The sequence below is a fragment of the Corythoichthys intestinalis genome, chromosome 12 (assembly GCF_030265065.1).
Source record: "Corythoichthys intestinalis isolate RoL2023-P3 chromosome 12, ASM3026506v1, whole genome shotgun sequence".
NCBI lineage: Eukaryota > Metazoa > Chordata > Actinopteri > Syngnathiformes > Syngnathidae > Corythoichthys > Corythoichthys intestinalis.
Window position 1 is genome coordinate 7,791,427 of NC_080406.1, and position 23,891 is coordinate 7,815,317.

General features: G+C 39.0%; 1 protein-coding gene across 5 annotated transcripts in view; it reads left to right on the plus strand.

The window, feature by feature from the left end:
• il1rapl1a (interleukin 1 receptor accessory protein-like 1a) overlaps nucleotides 1-23,891 on the plus strand; it is a 628,485-nt gene that overhangs the window by 253,689 nt on the left and 350,905 nt on the right. For all 5 annotated transcript variants that reach the window (XM_057852783.1, XM_057852785.1, XM_057852781.1 and 2 more), the window contains exon 3: nucleotides 13,270-13,555. In XM_057852783.1, coding sequence (XP_057708766.1) covers nucleotides 13,270-13,555 — 286 coding nt within the window. The remainder of the gene's footprint in view (nucleotides 1-13,269; nucleotides 13,556-23,891) is intronic.

Below are 23,891 nucleotides of genomic sequence, written 5' to 3' on the forward strand. Positions count from 1 at the left end.
TTTAGTTTCCAGCGTTCTTTTAAGAGCTTGTCGGTTGCTTGTCACTACCAAGCTCTTTTTCTGCTGTCGCTTCTTGCCATGTTCTATGTCTAAGAGTTTTGCCCCATTGTTATACTTTGTAGTACATAGTTTTCGTCTTTTTGAAAATAAATATAGACAGTTTGCCCTGAAATCTTGACACGTCCCTATGCTTCCAGCTTTTGGTTCCACATTTCCACTTTGTTTCTCGCCCGTAAATCTGTCATGCAAATTTACACATGTATGTCTGTGTATAATGACTGATGTATTGTAGACTGACCAAGAACCAGAGGTGGGTTGTGTAGCCAGAATGTTTACTCAAGTAAAAGTAGCGTTACTTCAAAATACTCAAGTAAAAGTAGTCATCTTAAAAATGTACTCAAGTAATAGAGTATTCAGTGAAAAGAATACTCAAGTATTGAGCAAAATTGTGAGTTACTGCTTACAATGTCTGTTTAAAAAAAAAAAAAAAAATTAAATATATATATATATATATATATATATATATATATATATAATATATAGACAATGCTATTTTTTTTTCTCAGCAAAACTCCATCTACTGTATATCAGTGGTCCCCAACCCTTTTTGCACCACAGACTTCTGTGACATTGGCCTTTTTTCCACAGACTAGCAATGTGAGGCAGAAAATTACAGTAAGTATAAAATAGCACGACGGTGTCAGGGCAAGATGACGAGGCGGTTGCATGTGAGACAGACATTGCTACCGTATTTTGTTGCAGCCTTAATGTCAATAAAGCAATGCGGATTAGTTTCGTTGTTTGATACTCCGCCTCCGACTCCTAGCTCGCCACGACCGAAACAAAATGGTGACGTCACGCATCGTAATGGTCGGCAACGGATCGCAGCATACGTTTCTTCAACACAATATGGCCATGTCAACAACAACAACAAAAAATCTGTCTTTATATATATCTAATTGTATTTTTATCTCTATCTCTGTACCCGTTTATAATGCGCACCATGATTTTACAAGTTGATTTTGGGGGAAAAAAAGTGCGCGTTATATTCAGGAAATTACAGTATGTATTTTTTTTACTACGCTTTAAAGACGCCACATCATTGGGCAGGCCGGCGTGAACATAGGACTTTCCACTGCAAACTTGTGTGTTGTCATGTGACTTTATTAACCAAGACGTGAGATGCCAGCTCATTACTGTTGTAGGTTTTTTCATACAGATTTCACAATGTTCCTGATGATGATATGATGATGTAGTCCTGTGTTACTAATGTGAAAAACTGACAAATTCAATAATGGTTTGCAAGTAGACTGACACATGAATGTGATTGTGTGTAGAAAATAACCCTCACCTTGTCGGGTTATTGGCAACAACAGTTATTCGCAGCCATGTAAATATATAATAATATCAGGGCTGTCAAACGATTAAAATTTTTAATCGAGTTAATTACAGCTTAAAAATTAATTAATCGTAATTAATCGCAATTAATCGCAATTCAAACCATCTATAAAATATGCCATATTTTTCTGTATATTATTTATATATTCTGTAAAATGTTGGAATGGAAAGATAAAACACAAGATGGATATATACATTCAACATACTGTACATAAGGACTGTAGTGGGCATTTCACTCTACTGTCATTTAAATCTGTCTATGCTGTCCTCACTCCGAAGCGTCTACTTTTCCCAAAGCTAGACAGCTAGTGAACGACGCCTTAACAATCACTTCTTCCTTTCTCATCTGATTTATTAATAAAATGGCCTCAAACCATTGTCCTCTTTAGACCGTTGTAAAACTACAAAAAAAAAAGTACACAAGCATTGCATTAGCAACAACGTTAGCTTAGCACGCTATACAGGTTCACTAAACATAAACAAAAAGCGTCTCATACAAAAAATATAACATTTCGCTTACTAACATAACATAATATGTACATTCTTTACAACAACCATACTTACGGACAAATCTTGTCCAAGGATCATATAAGCACAACATTACAACGTAGGCGTCAGCCCGAGACGTCGTGCAGCCATATTGAACTGGCAAGAACACAATAAACCATGTCGCAAAGCGACCACAAGAGTTCGCTGTTAGACAGCACAAAAAGCCTTGCTGTAAAACTTACCAAAAGACAGAATACTGTCTGAGCGGGACATATGCGTTAATTGCGTCAAATATTTTAACGTGATTAATTTAAAAAATGAATTACCGCGCGTTAACGCGATAATTTTGACAGCCCTAAATAATATATTTAAAAATAACAAAAAAACTGTATGCCTATGGTATGATTCTTTAACACCCAATTACTACCTGGCTATCGCGATATCCATTAATAAAAAGGTCATTCACTTTCCACATTCTCCATTCACAATTAATATCGTACAAGTACGAGTACAAGAAATAGCTGTTGCTGCGGTGGTGGAACTTGGGGGATGGGGGATTGGTGGTGCAGCTGCACCTTTAAGGGACCTGTTTTTTGGGCATAAAGGTTGGCGAAGGTAGGTTTGAAAGACATGTGACGATGCATGGTTACACTTTATTTGAACTCTGTGTCATAAGACTGTGACACCTGCCATGAATATGAATGAGGGCTTATGACAGATTTCATTGAGTGTCACTTAGTAAATGGCGTACCGCAAGTTAACACGTCACTTCCGCTCATTAATATTCATGACATTAGCTACTGTTGCTAAGTAGGGATAAGCCACCGTTTGGCCCAAATAGGAAATGAATGGAAATCGTGTACGAAGGAGATGTTTACAGAGCTAAACCTACCAATTCTCTCTGAAAATGATGTGCCTGGTGCCAAATTCACTGGCAAAGATGTGGAAGAACATAAAAATGTTCAGTTAAAGAGATGGCTTGAGTGTCGAAGGCTGAGAAACGAGCCGACCTAAGCATAGCCTTGGCTTTTTTATCGACGCGACTGACGATGACATTCTCCTGTTTCAACAAGCTATCCTTTACCATCACCCCTGTCTTTCTTATATATCCTCTGGTTGTCCTACGTCTCTTACCGTTCTTGGGGGTAATTTAGTTAGCTTTATGTAGCGATCGCAAATGCTACTCAGTGACAGTCAACGAACACTTTTAATTTTTTCATTGATAATGTATCTTAATTCTATCATTTATTTACCCTTACTAAAGTTGTTTATATATAACAGAAACGGTAACACTGGCAGTCAGATACCATTGTAATTCTTTTCAGGTCATTCATTGTCAGACAGAAGCAGTACGGCACAACGTTACGCTAAAAAAATAAGTTCAAAATATAAAAATGGCTTACCTCTTTGTCCTCTGAAAGACCATGCCAACCCAACATAATGTTTACTGCATTTGAAATGTGAATGGATTCACCGAGCTGGCGTTAAAGTCCGCGCAAGTTGATTCGGTCTTCACATTTTTTCCTCCCGAGTTTTTGGTTTCCGGAAACGTATGAAGAAAACATCCTTCATGTGTCGTAATGTCTAGAGTCGTTTCTACAAGTTCCAAAAAAGCAATGCGTGATCGACATGTTCGTTTTTGAAGGATTACTAGCGAAAAGTAGCACAAATTACGTTGTTTCTATGCGAGGGCGGGTCTATAATGTCCCACTTCGACTTCCGCTTTATGATGAGACGTCGCGGTCTAAAAATAGCATGCGTGCGGAAAGAAATTGAGTTTTTTTTTATTTCAAATATCTTTGGGTAAACATTCATTAATGTTCGTGACAGTATCATGTCAGAATTACGACAGTCTTATGACAGTCTATTACCCCTTTCCCACTGAAACTAGTGGGTCAACGCGCGTTTTTCGAAGCTGATGCAACCCACTAGCAATTGGCATTTGGCACCTTTCCCACTGACGAAAAAAGCCGTGTCTTTTCTTTTTTTTTTTTCCACCCGTCTAACCCCCCACCCCTCCCCAGCCGTGCGTAAGGTTCGTGACGTCACCACACTAAGATGCGCTTCGACAAGCGCGACCGAATTCATTCAGTTCAAGGAAGTTAACAATGCAAAGCAACATGGAAGCCTCCTTTCCGTTTGTTTTCTCTGTTTTCATGCTTTTTACTGCCCGCAAAATGGTCGAAATGCAGCAAAGGATCTACACTCTGCTTGTGCTGAGGCAACGTCGGCGACGTGAATTTTGGTTTGAAATTGAGAGGAGTCGTGTACGTCACAGAAGGAGGAGAAGAGCCTTTGTTTCATCTGTTATGGCTATTGCTAACGCTGCTACACCGACTGTTCGCCGTATGTGGATCCGGGCTAGAATACATGGTTTTTGTTTCTTGTTATGACGCATCACGTACTAGCCTACGTCACCACGTAGATTAGCGTGTTGACTGTTGACCCGGGGTTTTGCTTTCACACTGCATGGCGATCAGAGCCAAAGTGATTTTAACGCGGGTTGCTTGGCGGGTCGATTGACACGGGTCGAAGCGGGTCGCTGCACCTTTCCCACTGCCACCAAAAGCCGATTGTTAGCGGGTTGACACAGGTTTTTTGGCCAGTGGGAAAGGGGTATTTGACACAGAATTCAAATTAAGTGTTACCCAAGTGTTTTTTATATCTGGCAGGACTGCATACCCATTTAACCGGGATATTCCAAATGCATCCCGTTTGGGATGGTATTAAAAATCTAGGTTGCAAGCTTTTTCATTTTCAAAAGAACGAATGTCTGGGTGTGAATTCAAGCATCATGGTGAAGTCCATCATGTGTTTATTCATGCATGTAAGTACATTTATCCAAGCTGCTGGCCTTGTTTTTGTGCCATTGTGCTGTCACAACTGTGCCAAATATGCAATATCATAACACTCCGAGGTGCACACGTATCGTCATTTTGACAACCCTAATACCCGCACTTGTTGTTCTTGTGTTCTGTAGCATTGGTGGTGCAAGAACTGCAGAACTGCTAGTAATTAAAAAAAAAGTGCTGCAGTCTCAGATGCTGCAGTGTAGACCTACTTTGTAATTCACAAGTGCGGCCGTTGCACAACATATGAAAGCCACAGTTTGGGCTTGTTTAGTAGTGGTCGGGTGCATTCGTTACAAGAGGTGTGATGTCCCAGAAGTGTAGGTGGGATCCAGAGCATGAGTTTGAGTGCGTGTTTGTGCTTGCACAGAGGGAGTGAGAGATGGTGCAGTGACTCTGCCTCCAGTGGGAAGCATTGATTTTCAAGCCCAGCATGGTTATGTGGGAAATGTCAGCCTCTAATTGAGTTGATAAAGCCATTTTGAGTTTCATATCGAAATATCTACAACACACACACATACAATCACACAAAAGGGCTCCACTTTTGACAAGCCCCAGTAGGAGGGCTCTATTGGGGCTCATGTGTACAATACCTAATCTTATACACTTGAAATATGATCAGTTAGACACTCTGAATGTTTGTGAGATTTGGTTGCATACAGGATTTATAAGCAGTTGAGTGGCAAGGCCTGCAATGTAACTTCCCAACGTGGGTTTTAAGTAGGGCTGTCAAACGATTAAAATTTTTAATCGAGTGAATCACAGCTTAAAAATTAATTAATCGTAATTAATCGGAATTCAAACCATCTATAAAATATAAAATATGCTCGGAGTAGGAACCTCTTGGTACTTTACGATACGATTTGCGATACAAAGCTCACGATAACGGTGATCTGACGATATGGCGATACAACGATTATCGATACATTGGTCAGGAAATCCTTCTAGGACATTCTATAAACAGCTAATTAACAGAAAAACAAGCTTCTAGTGTGAATCAGAATTAGTTTATCACTAGTAGACGTCCAATCCATTTGAACTGGGAGGGTATATATTAAAACCCCTCTTAATGTTTTCGCTTTAATCAAGTTTGTAAAATTTTCAATCAAAAAAATAAACTGGTAGCTTGCCATTGTTGATGTCAATAATAAGAAAGTACACGTCCAGGCTCGTCTGTGGTTCGATAGAGAGCATTTGGATGATCCAGAAGAGGACTGGGAGAATGTGTTATGGCCTGGACGTGTACTTTCTTCTGCAGGGGGACATGTCTGCCAGTGTAGGATTTGAATCCCTGGCGGTGCATTGTGTTACTGATAGTAGCCTACTGTGGTCCCAGCTCTCTGTAGGTCATTCACTAGGTCCCCCCGTGTGGTTCTGGGATTTTTGCTAACCATTCTTGTTATCATTTTGATGCCACGGGGTGAGGAGGGAGTTGAAAGTCCGTGTTGCCCAACGACAGCCCCAAAACATCACTGCTCTAGAGGAGATCTGCATGGAGGAATGGGCCAAAATACCAGCAACAGTGTGTGAAAAGCTTGTGAAGAGTTACAGAAAACGTTTGGCCTCCATTATTGCCAACAAAGGGTACATAACAAAGTATTGAGATGAACTTTTGGTATAGACCAAATACTTATTTTCCACCATGATTTGCAAATAAATTCTTTAAAAATCAATCAATGTGATTTTCTGTTTTTTTTCCCCACATTCTGTCTCTCATGGTTGAGGTTTACCCATGTTGACAATTACAGGCCTCGCTAATGTTTTCAAGTGGGAGAACTTGCACAATTAGTGGTTGACTAAATACTTATTTGCCCCACTGTATATACTTTTTTTTTACATACATCAACATATAGTATTTGTATAAATCACCGATCTATTGCTATGCGCTACTATTCTATCGCTAAATTCTGTTTCATTTTTAGTCAAATATCTTCCATGTTCCCACTTCTGTTGTCATCTCTATGACAATGATGCGCTGATTGGCTGAAATAGCCTGCATGGATTCGCTGATTGGCTGAGAGAGCCTGCATGCTAGCTAGAGTGGAGTCAAGCAAGGTTATTGTTAAACCTATGACACAACAACAAATTGCAACGGTGGGCTCACTCAGAGTGTCTTGGTTGTTGGCCAAACATAAGATGCCGTTCTTTAATGGAGAAATAATAAAAGAGTGTATGACTGAAGTGATGGCAGCAATGTTAGGAGGAAATTGCAACAAAAATCAAACAAATCTCACTCTGATTCATCAACCACAAGACACACTGAAGTACTGGCTGATGATGATGTTTTACAGTGAAAGTTACTGTCAATAATTATTATGTTTGCACCTTAATGACAGAGATTGTCATTTATGTTCTGTACATGTAAACATGTACTGTACTACTTGCACGTTTTTTTTGTTTTTTTTTGTTTTTAATCCAACTGTGTTTTACAGTTACAAAATGTACTGTCAATAGTTATTGCTTGCACCTTAATGACAGATCTTGTCAGTTATTCAGTGTACATGTGTAAACATTGAACTTGATTTTTTGATTTTTTTGTGTGTGTGTGTGCGTTTTTAAGTCAAGAAAATGTTTTGTTAATTTATTTTATTTTTTTAATCAGAATGTGCATTGCATTTTTGTTCGGTCAAAAGAAAACCACCTTTACCACGTTTGACCTGACTTGTACTTGACAGATATTAAATAATAATAATAAATAATAATGCTTGTATGGGAAAAAAAAAATTGTGGACCTTCAAGATTTGTATTTGAGGACCCCTGGTATATACCCTAGTTTAACAGAAGTTCTTGGCATAACACTTACAACGTATAATAATTTGGATTTGATTAGATTAGGACAGAACCTGACACATTACTGCAATGATTTATACACTTAGGAAAAATTCAGTACTGCTGGTATAACAATTGCAGTGACTGAATAGCTATCGATGACGCTTGCTTCATGGAGCAATTAGAAGTTGCTCATGGTGTCCAATGGTGATATAAGTATGCAATGACTGACGTTGACTGAATACATGAATAATGAAAGGGATTCCTGTAGATAATGGTGAAGCATTTTAATTCAGATCACAAGCTGATTGTACCTGTCTTATAATAATAATATCTAGTGTTATTATTGTGTACAACCAGTAAGTGCGTCAATAGTAAGATTAGCCAATAAAAGTATGGGCTTTATTTTTCGATGAATAGTTAAAAAAAGTCAGCCACTGACTTCATATTTTTTGCACATTTTGATTATATGAACGACGGCAGAGTTATTAAACAGCCAATTAGTGGTGTTGCCCTAAAGATAAATTTTCTACAAATTATTTTTGGGCCTTGTTTAACAAAATCAATGAATGAATATTATTTATTTATAAGCCGCTGCTTAAAATATGCTTCTAATATTGTTGTCTAATTTGCTCACAAGATTTTAAATTGAACACATGTGCCACAGGTTGTAAGTACACTGGAGGGGGTCCTTGCTTCATTATTAGCAGTGATAATTAGGCAACATCGCACATTTCACCACGATGATGCTTTCTGTTACTATTGCGTTCTCACGCAAGCATGCTTTTTTTTGTGGGCAAGCTCACTGGTAATTAGCAGCCATAATTAAGCAGACAACTATTCATATAGGGAATGTGTGCATGTGTGACTTCCCCGCTAATTAAGAGTATTAATTACAATCAGAGAGACTCCTGAGAGACCCTGTATCGCTCCCAGTCGAGGTTCTTAAGGCTTTATCTCACCCCACCATCTCCACCACCAACAGCTCAGTCTATATTACATTGTCATGTACATACTCTCAAATATACAGTACACCTGCTGTATACAAACATGCGGGTAGGAGACTGATAGTGACCCATTGGTAGTTAGGGTATTGAGAGGGATTTGCAAAACACTGTGCTTCTCAGTACTACTGTAATTATCATATATATTCAGGTTGAACATACAGTCCATAATAGTGGTGCAGCCGGAACTAATTGTTTGATTCTGCTGAATATATAGGACTTGGTTAGATGGGGCTTTGCAAGGCAAAGGAAAAAATCTTTTTTTGTTGTTGTATTTTTTAAATTACTATTATTTATTTTAATGGCGTTTCTTGGGAAATTTTTCAAATAACCCGTTCGCCCGTAAACACAGGTTTTTTTGACAAAACATTTTCCAACATATCTAGTCATACAATTTTTGACCAAATGAGATAATTTACACATCAAAAAGTTGTATACAGAATTTGCCCCCAAAATTCACCAATAACTGTCCCATTCATTTCTAATGGGATGCCATTGACAGCCATGTACGTCCAAATTTCCCATTCATTTTCAATGACAGGAAAACATTGTTCCTCGTGATTTTTGACCATTTACCATGACAACCCGTTGATATTCAACTGGCGCCCAAGTAATTCGATCCCATTGACGGCCATGCACCTCCATACCATTGACGGCCATGTAAGTCCAAATTTCCCATTCATTTTCAATGGCAGGAAAACATAGTTCCAAAAAGCACCTCATACCCACTGTGAAGTATGGGGGTGGGTCAGTGATGCTGTGGGGCTGTTTCACTTCCTAAGGCCCTGGGGACCTTGTTAGGGGGCATGGCATCATGAATGCTTTGAAATAGCAGGACATTTTAAATCAAAATCTGTTGCCCTCTGCCTGCCCTCTGCCTGATGGGTCGTCACTGGGTCTTTCAACAAGACAATGACCCTAAACATTTGGCCAAATCTACACAGAAATGGTTCACCAGACACAAAATCAAGCTTGTGAAACATTATAGGAGAAGATTAGGCGCTGTTTTGTTGGCAAAAGGGGGTTGTACAAAGTATTAACACCAAGGGTGCTAATAATTGTGACATACATTATTTGATGTCAAATAATTATGTCTTTATGTGGGTTTTTTCCCCCACTGAATAAATGCCCTTGTATTGAAGGTTGGATTTTTCGTTTTTTTTTCCATTAAGGTCCCATATTATTTGAATTAAAAAAATATATATATTAGAAGCTAAAAATCACATCTTAACCAGGGGTGCCAATAATTATGGAGGGCACTGTATGTTTTCTCCACTAGAGGACACTCATGTTTTTTGGACTGATGACGTTGCATTTCTGTAGATTTTTCTGGTTTGGATTCGATGATTTGTGTGTACTATTATTATTATTTCTTTTTTTAAATTTTTTAAATTTTTAATTTTTTTATTTTTATTTTTTTAACCAAATATGGTCATGTAGTATATTATAGTACATGCATAGTAACAGTTCATGTAGATGACGTTTTGCTGAGGAAAAATATCAGGCTTTGTAAGCAGCTACTCTCAATGTTACTTATTACTTGAGTGTTCCGACCGAATACTTTTTTGCTTGTACCTAAGTACATTTCTTGGCTGACTTCTCTTACTTGAGTAATATTTTTGGCTACTTTACTTACCTCTGAACCTGTGTCATAAAATGCTGCAAGAATAGGTCACTTTATAAAAACAGATGAGTACCCAGGGGAGCTTTAGCACAAATATCTCTTCATAGAAAGTTAAGAAGCGTTGACTTGCCTTTTTATGAGCTTGATGCGTATTCCTGGTTAAATATCTTGCCTTGCACTTTTTTTTGTGCTGTTGTGCATCCTCAGCACATAGAAGAGTCTGACATCATTTATGGAGCGTTTTACAGTCCGCTCCCAGATGCAACGTGAGTTGTTGCATTTCAATATTGCAAGAGTGTTGCCTGCTGAGGCCAAGTTGGCACACGCATGCTCTGAATGTGGAACAAAAGCAAAGGAGGTTGACTGCTTATGCAAATGTGTGATATAGTTTTATTAATATTCCTTTAGCAAAATGCAGTATATGATAATTATTGCACTTATGAAACACCTGTTAGATCGTATTAAATATTGATCATCATAAAACTCAAAAAGTTCAACTCACCCCTTAATTTAATTTTAGAAGGCATAAAAACATGCTTAGACTGTTAATAAAAGCTAATTATAAACTGCTCACCAGTCAGTCAGAGGACACTATTTTGCATATTGTTCTTCAATTTTATATTATATAGTGGTATGAAAAAAAAGTGTCTGAAACTACAGTGTCTGCTTTAACTACAACCACCCAAAAATGTATAGATTTTCATATTTTAATGAGGATAGCATGCAAACAATAAAACGGGAGGAAAAATAAGTAGGTGAACCCTCTGCCCAAGGAGACTTAAAGAGCAATTGAAACCAATTTTTACCAAACATTTTAAGTCAGGTATGTGCCGAATCACTGATGAGTGGTTTAAAGCTGCCCTGCCCACTATAAAACATACACCTGGTAAGAAATGTCTTGATGAAAAGCATTGTCTGATGTGCATCATGGCTCGTTCAAAAGAGCTGTCTGACGACCTGCGATCAAGGATTGTTTATTTGTATAAAGCTGGGAAAGGATACAAAACCATGTCTTAAAGTCTGGATGTTCAAAAATCGACAGTCAGATAAGTTGTCTACAAATGGAGAGAGTTTGACACTGTTGCTTCTGTCCCAAGGAGTGGCCATCCACCAAAGATAAAGCCAAGAGTTCAACGCAGAATACTGAGAGAGGTAAAAAAGAACCCTAAAGTGTCCGCTAAAAACTTACAGAACTCAATGGCCCAGTCCAATATTTCTGTGCAGACATCAACTGTATGTAATACCATGGCCAAGAATGGTGTTCGTGGGAAGACTCCACGGAGGAAGCCACTGCTGTCGAAAAAAACATTGTTGCTCTTTTAATGCTGGCAAAAAGGCACTTGGACACTCCACAGAAGTTTTGGCAAAATATTTTGTGGACTGATGAAACCAAAGTTGAATTGTTTGGGAGTAACACACAACGTCATGTGTGGAGGATAAATGGAGCATCTCAACAACATAAACACCTCATCGCCACCGTGAAGCATGGTGGCGGGAGCATCATGATTTGGGGTTGTTTTGGTACCTCAGAGCCTGGACATCTTGCAATCATTAATGGAAGAATGAATTCAAAAGTTTATCAGGATGTTTTGCAGGAAAACCTGAGGCCGTCTGTCAGACAGTTGAAGCTAAAAAGAGGATGGATGCTGCAACAAGACAATGATCCAAAAAACAGAAGTAACTCAACTTCAGAAATGTTTCAGAAGAACAAAATACACGTTCTGGAGTGGCCAAGCCCAGACTTGAACTGCATTTTGATTCTGTGGCATGACCTAAAGACAGAGATTTACGCCAGACATCCCAGGAATCTGACTGAAATATAGCAAATTTCGTCGAGAAGAATGAGCCAAGATTAGTCCTGATCGATGTGCCAGACTGATCTGCAGCTACAGGAAGCATCTGGTTGAAGTTATAGCCGCCAAAGGGTCGGCTACAAAATGTTAAATGTGATGGCTCACTTACTTTTTTCCCCCTTCTGTCATTGTTTGCATTCTATCCTCATTAAAATATGAACACATATAAATGTTTGGGTTGTTTTATTTAAAGCAGAACCTGTTTTTTCATCTGTGTGATTTTGACAAAGATCGGATCACATTTCATGGTGATTTTATAAAGAACTGTGAGAAATTCCAAAAGCTCAAAAACCGTATTGGCCCAAATATAAAAGTGTTTCTTGCATTGAAATAAGACTTAAAAAGAGGGGGTTGTCTTATATTCGCGATCTAGACATTATACCCATTCACGACGCTAGATGGCGCCAGATATGATTGAAGCGTTGTTCTGTCATGACAGATCTCAGCTACTCTCCCCATTCATGACGCTAGATGGTGCCAGATATCATTGAAGCGTTGTTCTGTCATGACAGATCTCAGCTGCTCTCAAGTTTAACCATTATTTTATTGCAGTGTTTTTCCTTATTCAGATTTGTTTCAAGACTACAGTTACAGTTAGACCTCACTTTGATGGTTAATGCAGTTATTGCAATTTTGTTGTTTTATCACAATAGATTGGTTTATTTACATTTCAAAAACCCAGAAGCCATTCATTTACGAATGTGATTGCACTTTAGTTTACATATTTAAATGTTCAGATATTAAGATTTGAATGAGGCAAAATAACATGTTTTCTCTCAAATATATTATTATAATCATTTGTCTCGGTTGTACTGTAATTATTTTCTGTATAAAAATTCATTTGGTGTTCAAAAAGTCTTTTTTTCCAAACTTGTGTCTTGAAAAAGAGGGTGTCGCCTTATAATAAGGGCCATCTTATATCCGGGCCATTACGGTACTTCTTTATACCACTGTATATCATGAAAATTAAATTGGATTGACTGAAAACCTATACAAAGTGCAAGCACAGCATTTACTGCAGGCCTCTATATGCCAACTATACGTTAAGCCTGCATCTTAAAAAATTCTATAAATTACAAGGTTTCACAAAAATTATGTATTATGGTCTTGACTTGTAAACACTGCATTAGGAATGACGACACTTTTTTTTGAGACCGGAAGAACCCGAACAGTTTTTCGACAACGTGGGGGTTTTTGCGCAAAGAGACCATTACATCTATAGTGATATAATGTCACTCAATGCTGATGTTTTTTTTTTTTTTTTTTGTCTCACTTTTTCACAGTGGATGGCTGCACAGACTGGTCGGTGGACTACCTGAAGTACCAGGTGCTGCAGGGTGAGCCGGTGCGACTAAAGTGTGCCCTGTTCTACGGATACATCCGCGCCAACTACAGCCAGGCGCAAAGCGTCGGCCTCAGCCTCATGTGGTACCGCAGCTCAGGCCTTGGCCACAGCGACTTCGAGGAGCCCATCTCTTTCGACGGTGTGCGCATGAGCAAGGAGGAGGATGCCATCTGGTTCAGACCTGCCGACCTTCAGGACATTGGACTTTACTCCTGTGTCTTACGGTAAGATGGTGAAAATTTGTGCACCATGGTTAACAATGATGTCAACATACTGTATGAGATTTAGAATTTTTAAACATGTATCACTGTAGTGATGATGTGATTTTATATTTGTCACCTAATTTGTCGTAATTTGTCATTTACTTACACATTCAGCTTATTTTTTTGACTTTAAAACCAGATTAACATTGTTTTGTGATAGGCTACAGTGTGTTCCAATTCACACACAAGATTAGAGTATACCACCATTACAGTAATGTCATCTTGCATCTTTCATCTTAACCTACTTTGGTTTAGTCACTACTGCGAACCACTGCATGTTCTATATCAGGGGTCCCCAACGACCGGGCCGCGGACCAGTACCGGTCCGTGGCACATTTGGTACCGGGCCGCGCAGAAATAATAAATAATTTATTAAGCCTAAACGATATATCGTTTAAACATCACCATCGCGATGTGCGTGTGCGCGATAGTCCCATCGCAAGCACGTGCGATAGTTTTTCTTTTTTTTTGATCCACATACGCCTCACTTTCTGGTCTGCACACAGCCTCCTACCCTCCCTCTCCCAGCCTTTTGATCCTCTCGGCCACTGCTGCACAACGATGGCTTTGATCTGGCCAAAGAAGCAGACTTGACACGGGCATCTGTCAATCATCGTTTAACTTGTTAAACAGTTGCAAGGAAGCCGCGCTGGAATGAATGTGTGTACTGTGGGGACGTTGGCGACATTTAAATGCCAGAAGTGATCATGAGGAGTTTGAAATTTCTACATGTCACTTTAACGGTCACAGCTAAAGTAGATAAACAGAAGCATTTAATTAAGCCAAACAGTTATCTGCTACAGTACTTTATTCTTGTTCAAAAATGATTTGGTTGGACAGTTATGTTTAAAACTTATCATATTTATGACATTTGAAGTGCTTAAAAACCATTTATTTATATACATTTTTTAAATCACTTTGGGGGGGAAAGTGAGAAAAAAACATGTCTTATATGTATCTCTTTCCAATGCTAAATCTGAATAAATACATTGGGCACAAAAAACACACACACACACAAAAAAAAATGGTGGGGTGCGCTACTTCGCGGTTTTTCACTTATCGCGGCGGGTTCTGGTCCCCATTAACCGCGAAAAACAAGGGATGACTGTACGCTGTGGTGATGGTGAGTCATCTAAAGTCTTTCCAAACAGCTATTTAAGTCATCTTGTGAAAATTTCTTGAAAAATTATATATACATTTTTTTTAATATCGCAATATAATATCGCAATATATCGCAAACCCCAAAAAAATCGCAGCAATAGTTTTTTCCAATATCGTTCAGGCCTATAATTTATTAACGACTGCATTCTGGCCAACTGACTTTGGCCTGTGCCGCTTAACACACCAATATCCCTGTCTACTAGATATACAACTATAGGATAGGAAGTCGTCATAGAAATGCATTGATTGGGCTGTTAGCACTAAATCTCGTTTTGTATATGTATGCGCGCTTGGACTCGATAATAACGTATGACGTAGGTCGTCGCCAATCACATTTCATCCCGGAAATAATTAGCCCCCACACTAGAATGACTGAATAACAGACGTCTTTGGACAGACTTTTTACGGGGAAAAGGGAACCTGACGAGCCAGAAGATGTGCCTACAACCTCGAAGAAAACAAATTTTATGCTACTTCCCAATCACTAAAGACCCACGAACTGCGAAGGAGTGAATTCGTGACCCGTATGTGAATGAACCAGTGATTCGAGCATGTCTGTGGAACAGGAATATCAGCTTGTAGAGATCGCAAATCCCAGCGACTTAAACGTACATTTGAGACAACAACTCTGCCGAAGTTCTGGATTAAAGTCATTTCGGGATATCCTGACATCGCTAGGAGCGCGCTGAAAACTGTGCTACAATTTCCAACATCGTGTATTTGTGATGCTAGCTTCTCTCACTCTCCCATCTCGGGACCATCTCGTCTCAACGAAACAAACTCAGGCCTCCCACTGATTCAGCGGGTGAGTTGTATTTTTTTCCCTGCACTTAACACGACGGCGCTAAAAACAAATTCTATTTTATATTTGCTGTATTTTTCTGCCGCACGTTGCCGGTGTTCTGACAAAGTTGGCATGCACGTAACGTTAAAAAGGCGTGAATGCAGCAATTCCAAAGTACATTCGACAAACTTTCTTTAAAGAAAGGAATATTAACTTACGTTTGCCATGTTAGGTGCACACAACAACTGCACTTAACGACTTCGCCGTGTCGTTAAGCATTAATTTACGCCATTTCCGTGTTGCACATGTATGTTTATGATGTAAATAGTTTTTTAGGACCATTGAATAACATTGAGAGTTCAACTGAATATAAAAGAGGGCTTTTTTTCACCGCCACAAAAGCTTTGGGAGCAAAATTTTATAAGGATGCATAATTTGACAGGACACCGGTCCGTGAAAAAAAGACCCAAATCACACCGGTCCGTGGTGCAAAAAAGGTTGGGGACCCCTGTTCTATATCACACCCACAATCAGCTGAAGTAGGCCCGGGGTCGCATGTACAGTATGTATTAGGGATGTCCCGATCCGATCACGCGATCGGAAATCGCGCCCATCGCACCATTTTACAGAGGATCGGAATTGTGTGAATAGGATTGGGTTTTGAATTGAAAAATATTATATATTTATGTTTTTCTGTTTCATGCTCGTACAGCCTCTCGGGGCGCTTTCTCACAAGGACTGTTTGGACCAGAGTTGTTTTTGTCACATAGTCCATTTCTTTTTGTCAATGTGAACGCACATCCTGACCAAATAAACAAATTCTGATCCGCTCAAAAATCATGGGTCTCGTTCTAAGCAAACTCTGTTTCGCTTGTGAATGCAACTGGAGCAAGGTGCGCTTTTGCTACGTCATATAAAGTGTCATTAGGATTAGCTGTGATGCTCCAGGCTGTGACACTACACATGGGCATCCTTGGAAGAGGAAGTAACGCGAGCACGCTATTCAAAATCAACAGTGGCAAGATGACAGAATTAACCATGGCCAAATGTTGTTGTGCCGCACTAAGCAGTTGCATTTGATACACAGAATCGTGTTGTTTGTTGCATGCTGTGCCTGGACGTACTATGTCAGAGTGGTGGTGGCCGAGAAAGGCGGAGCTTCTCGTGGCGCCCGTTTCGTGAGTCACGTTGTCCTGGAAGTGGCGACAATTTGACAGTTCAAAAAGTCACAAAAGTGAGAGTGATTCCGTACCTGTGTGACTTGACCTTTAATTTAACCACGGAAGTGAACCGCGTGGTACCCTCACGCAGTTGCCTTTCATGGTTAAAATTTTCCTTATGCATTTTTTAAATACTTTTGGTAGCTCGGCATCTAGTCGGCAGGGAGCTGGCCGAGCGGCGACTTAGTTTATGCTTCATTACGTACAGCGTCACAGCACCACGCTGCGACACTCCACACTCCCTCCCAGGAAGGAGGTATTTCCTCTTCTATTTGTCCAATCAATGAGTGCGTCTAACGCCCACGTGATGGTAATCGTAAAGTTCGGTTGGTGCAGTATGAATGCAGAACCTTTTCAACAAGTCATTTGCAAGTGTTGTTGTGAGGTAGCTCTCCACCGGATCCTGGTCCTCTTGGTCTAATGTGAAAGCACCCTCACTCTCCCTCCTGCTGCTCTTCTTGGTCACCAGTCCAGCTGATGTTTGGTACTTAAAGTTAATGATTGAGAGGTTTGTAGCTTTGATCTAGCAAGTGAAGGCTCGGTCGCGCTACGATAAAAGACACACATGTGTTAATCATCGTTTAGACAATCTTTGTTGTCGAGAAGGTGGTCTGGCAGCGTGAGCGTCAAAGCGTGAATGAATTTGAGTGGACTCACTGATATGAATTATATGAATGGTATGGAGAGTGGTTAAAGTATGGCGTTCAAGGTGTTGCAATGAAAAATGTGGGTGCGCCCACAAGAGGAAGGACTGTAAAAAGTACAGTATTGTAACATGTTTTGAACTTTTGTTCATATTAAAAAAAAAAAAAAAAAAAAAAAACAGGAAAAAAAGTTTTTTTCCGGTAACGGATTGGGACTTGGTATCTGCAGATTCTCAAATTTAGGTGACTCAGACTCAGGTGCAAAAAATATGCGATTGGGACATCCCTATCCTCATTAAAATATGAAAACCTATAAATGTTTGGGTGATTTTAGTAAAAGCACACACTCTTTTTTAATCGGTGTGATTTTGACAAAGATCAGATCTCGTTTGATGGTGATTTTATGCAGAAATGTGAGAAATTCCAAAAGGTTCAGATACTTTTTCATTCCACTGTATGAGTTTGGGGTAAATCCCCCCTTGGTTGCTCTTGCCCTGCCCTTATCAGAGACAATGCTCACGTTCCTCAGGAAATGGCCTCATTTACCAATTAATAGATAGTAATCAGAGCTACGTAGGGTAATCAGTTTTGCCTACGAGTCATTTAAAACTGTTCTGGAACTTGTAGAAACAGGGCAAAATCCGGAATTGCTACTGTTAACATGAACATACAGGTATATTATTGGACTAATTATTACAAGACTCTTGATTTGTTAAATTTCAGTGGGCAAAATAAAATGGCCCACTGGCCATCAGTGTTGTTAATAACGGCGTTACAATATAACGGCGTTACTAATGGCGTTATTTTTTTCAGTAATGAGTAATCTAATTAATTACTTTTCTCATCTTGGCAACGCCGTTACCGTTACTGAGGCGGGAAAGGCGTGCGTTACTATGCGTTACTAAGTTGGTTAAATTAAAAAAAGTCTGAGAGAAACGGACTCACGGGGACGAGAGCAGAGCAGGAGTGGGGAAGACGCCGTTGCAACCGCGATGCTAAATGGCTCCAATAATACCTGACTGCAGCCATAGCCGACAAACTACGCCCACATGACACGGTAGATATCATATTATAGAACTAGATGCAAATGACAGACACTGCTGCATTGCCAACATGTTTTAAGGACTACATGCGTTTGTAAACAGCCGCCATCTTAAAGCAGTAGACCTCTCAGGAAGGCTCTGATGTAGAGATCCTTCCTAGCGAACCGAAGTAATTTTTTTAAATCTAAAATGCTCCTAAATCGGCAAAATCTTAACTTAAATCTATCTTTAAATGATGAAACAGTTTTAAAACTTACACATGTTTAAAGTAGACAGAAGGGAACTAATGCAATAACGGGAGAAATTTTAACAACTTTAATGATTGATTCACAACTTTAAATGACTTCCACACATAGCAAAGGTTACTAGCTAGTTATCGCAATACCCTTGTGTCTAGTTAAGTGGAGGGTAAAGAATTGGGCTTGGGCCAATTGTCCCCCAAACCCTTTAAGCTTCACATTGTGTGACCTGTTTTTTTTTTTTTTTTTTTTTTGAGAAAAAAAAAAATATCACTAGTTACTTTGCCAAGTAACTAATTACTCTTACATTCAGGTAACTGAGTTACTAACGCAATTACTTTTTGGGAGAAGTAATTTGTAACTGTAATTAATTACTTTTTTAAAGTAAAATTAACAACACTGCATGGCACTAAATGCGTTAGTAGACAGCCGCCATCTTAAAGCAGTAGACTTTTTAGGACGGCTCTGTTGTAGAGAACCTTCCTAGCGAACCTAAGTAACTTTTTATCTAAAATACTTCTAAATCGGCAAAATCTTGACTTGAATCTATCTTTAAATGATGAAACAGTTTTAAAACTTTCATATGTCGAAAGTAGAGAGAAGGGAACAAATGCAATAATGGGAGCAATTTTAACAACTTTCAACAGTTGATTCAGGGTAAAGGGTAAATTAGGGTAAAGAATTGGGCTCGGGCCAATTGTACCAAAAACCTTCACAAAAAACTTCACATAGTGTGGGCAATGTTTTTTTTTTTTTTTTTTTTTTTTTTTGAGGAAAAAAAAAAAGTAATTATCACCAGTTACTTTGCCAAGTAACTAATTACTCTTACATTCAGGTAATTGAGTTACTAACGCAATTACTTTTTGGGAGAAGTAATTTGTAACTATAATTAATTACTTTTTTTCAGTAAGATTAACAACACTGCTGGCCATACTTCACCCACCACTGTCATAACATCGATAAGATTCCTGCCCTGCAAAATAGTAAGAGTCGTTACATGATTTAAATGTCACTTTGTTAATTATAAACACAGACTATAAACAAAATTCATGTTGCTAAATAAAATTGACCAGAATAGTAGCCACTATGTGTAACACAGCTTTAAACATTATTAAATGAGCACCTCATTTACCTCATTAAATCAAAGTTGAGCATTATTATCTTGTAAAGAAGGACTTTCTACAGTGACTCTTGTTGGGTTTGGGCAAGTAGCCTAATTATATGACACTTAGAATAGTGTACAAAGCATGCACTCAAGTTGTGAGTAGTTTCTGTTTCTGCCGAGGTGCGTAATAAGATTAAGATGCACAGTGGTGTCGCGGTAACTTATTAACCTTTGCGGCAGATAACATCCTTCAATAATTGGCTCATTGGAGCTCTTCATTCCGCAGAGTTTTTAATAAACTGGGTTAAAGGCCTCTTAAGGAGCCAGAGAGGCTTGAAGTGCGCTGTATAAGTGTGCCTGTGTGAAACGGACGAAGATTTACAGTGGGGCAAATAAGTATTTAGTCAACCACCAATTGTGCAAGTTCTCCTACTTGAAAATATTAGACAGGCCTGTAATTGTCAACATGGGTAAACCTCAACCATGAGAGAAAGAATGTGGAAAAAAAATCTGAAAATCACATTGTTTGATTTTTAAAGAATTTATTTCCAAATTAGAGTGGAAAATAAGTATTTGGTCACCCACAAACAAGCAAGATTTCTGGCTGTCAAAGAGGTCGAACTTCTTCTAACGAGGTCTAACGAGGCTCCACTCGTTACCTGTATTAATGGCACCTGTTTTAACTTATTATCGGTATAAAAGACACCTGTCCACAACCCTCAGTCAGTCACACTCCAAACTCCACTATGGCCAAGACCAAAGAGCTGTCGAAGGACACCAGAGACAAAATTGTATACCTGCGCCAGGCTGGGAAGACTGAATCTGTAATAAGTAAAACGCTTGGTGTAAAGAACTTAACTGTGGGAGCAATTATTAGAAAATGGAAGACATACAAGACCACTGATAATCTCCCTCGATCAGGGATTCCATGCAAGATCTCACCCCGTGGCATCAAAATGATAACAAGAACAGGGAGCAAAAATCCCAGAACCACACGGGGGGACCTAGTGAATGACCTACAGAGAGCTGGGACCACAGTAACAAAGGCTACTATCAGTAACACAATGCGCCGCCAGGGACTCAAATCCTGCACTGCCAGACGTGTCCCCCTGCTGAAGAAAGTACACGTCCAGGCCCGTCTGCGGTTTGCTAGAGAGAATTTTGATGATCCAGAAGAGAATGTGTTATGGTCAGATGAAACCAAAATAGAACTTTTTGGTAGAAACACAGCTTCTCGTGTTTGGAGGAGAAAGAATACTGAATTGCATCCGAAGAACACCATACCCACTGTGAAGCATGGGGGTGGAAACATCATGCTTTGGGGCTGTTTTTCTGCAAAGGGACCAGGACGACTGATCTGTGTAAAGGAAAGAATGAATGGGGCCATGTATCGAGAGATTTTGAGTGAAAATCTCCTTCTATCCGCAAGTGCATTGACGATGAGACGTGGCTGGGTCTTTCAGCATGACAATGATCCCAAACACACAGGCGGGGCAACAAAGGAGTGGCTTCATAAGAAGCATTTCAAGGTTCTGTAGTGGCCTAGCCAGTCTCCAGATCTCAACCCTATAGAAAATCTGTGGAGGGAGTTGAAACTCCGTGTTGCCCAACAACAGCCCCAAAACATCACTGCTCTAGAGGAGATCTGCATGGAGGAATGGGCCAAAATACCAGCAACAGTGTGTGAAAAGCTTGTGAAGAGTTACAGAAAATGTTTGGCCTCCGTTATTGCCGACAAAGGGTACATAACAAAGTATTGAGATGAACTTTTGGTATTGACCAAATACTTTTTTTCCATCATGACTTGCAAATAAATTCTTTAAAAATCAAACAATGTGATTTTCTGTTTTTTTTTTTCACATTCCATGTCTCATGGTTGAGGTTTACCCATGTTGACAATTACAGGCCTCACTAATATTGTCAAGAGGGAGAACTTGCACAATTAGTGGTTGACTAAATACTTATTTTCCCCACTGTAATATTTCTTAAAGGGAACGCTAACAAGCTACAATTGTTCTCTTTAAAAAAAAACTATGTTATTAGAAACACATATTAATGCCATTGATTTAAAAATCTATAATATTTAGTACATGTTTTGACCTACGGAGGGTGCCATGTTTTACGCTCGTAATGCACGCTAAGGGTGATGACGTGGTTGGGCTGAACTGTGAGAATAGCTGTGCTAGCTAGCAAGGGAAGCTAGTATGACGACTGGCGTGATTTTATCACATTGCGCTGCTGGTCAGATTGTTTTGTTACAGAGCTTTGGGATGAGTTCCCTACGTCCTACCTCCATCCAATTCCAGCTCATCAGCAGTGTCTTTAAACCGATCCTAGGCGGCTTGCTGAGATATTGACTTGCTGCCATTTGAAAGTTTGTATATCCCTTTGTTGCTGTTCATTTTCTTCAAAATACCTTGGCCATTTATGCCAACTTGCGATACTGCACACCAAACAGTTATACATAGTGTGTGTAGAGGACGTTGATGAAGTTCTCTAGGGTTTTCAGGACACCAATAGCGCATGTTTCGCTTAAAGATCCTGAAAGATGGAAGTGAGCCTCATCAGTGAAGAAAATAAGTTTGTCGTCAGGCAAGCCAAAAAGCGCCTCACATGCATTTGCACGAGCAATAAATTCGCGTGGATTAAGGTCCTGCACTATAGCTAATTTGTAGGGAAGAAATTTCAATTCTTCATGGAGGATTTGTCTCACAGAACGAGCAGACAACCCAAGAGCAGATGAGTGTTTGCTGGCAGACCGTCGGGGAGATCTCAAAACAGATTATCAAACCGCATCAATGTTTTGGGGTGTCCTTGCTGTTCGTGGGAGGCCAGGTTTCTTACCCATGAAACAATCGACTGCTGGTCAGAAACACGACCACGGGGTATGCACGTTGTATTACGACGATTGAGCGACCACTTGAAAAAAAATGTTTCCACTGTGAAAGCGCGTTCCAGCTTCGTCTACTCCATGAAGCTCATTGAGGTTCCTGAAACATAAACACAAAATACATAACGGACGTTAAGAACCAAACTTTAAGTCCCACCCTCTCAAAAAGTCCATCCCTACCATCCTCAGAGGAACCATTGCTTCAGGGCGCTAAATTTAAATAAGCAAGTTGCTCTGCCCCACCCTGTATTAGATTATATTAAAAGTGGACATGCAGGTTATGTTGATATATTGTCCCTACCAATGTTATGAGCAAACCTTCATCCTTGGTTGACTTGTACCACACCATCAAGCAGTAAGGGGCTTGTGTGTGCTTGAAAGTAAATGCTGAAGAATTTGTCTTGTAGCTACAGTTTGAACGTGATGTTCACTGAATCTAAGTCTGATGAGATTTTTTGGATCTCTCTCTTTTGGTCCATTATGTTTTTAATATATATATATATATATATATATATATATATATATATATATATATATATATATATATATATGTGTGCACTTCCTGTGGGCGTGGTATTACAGTATAAAAAGGAATCTCTTTTATGTCTCTGACATATATGATGAGAAGCACACTGAATAAAGAAGTGTTGTTCCATATATGATGAGAAGCACACTGAATAAAGAAGTGTTGTTCCATTCAAGTCTCGGCCTTACATGTACTTAGATCAGGGTAGTATTATATATATATATATATATATATATATATATATATATATATATATATATATATATATATATATATATATATATATATATATATATACGTATATATATGTATATATATATATATATATATATATATACGTATATATATGTATATATTAGGCCTGAACGATATTGGAAAAAACTATTGTTGCGATTTTTTTTAGGTTTGCAATATATTGCGATATTATATTGCGATATTAAAAAAAAAAAAAAAGATCTTTTTTAAAGAAATTTTCAATAAATGACTTGAATAGCTGTTTAGAAATACTTTACATAACACACCGTGACCACAGTGTATTCATATAATACCGTTTAATTTGTGAATGATGAAGATTTCTGTATGAAGGTATCCAGGAAGTCATGTCTGCACAAAATAGATCATTTATTGAATACAATATTTTACACTTCAACAGCAGCAAATACATTAAATGATAAATAAAAGAGCA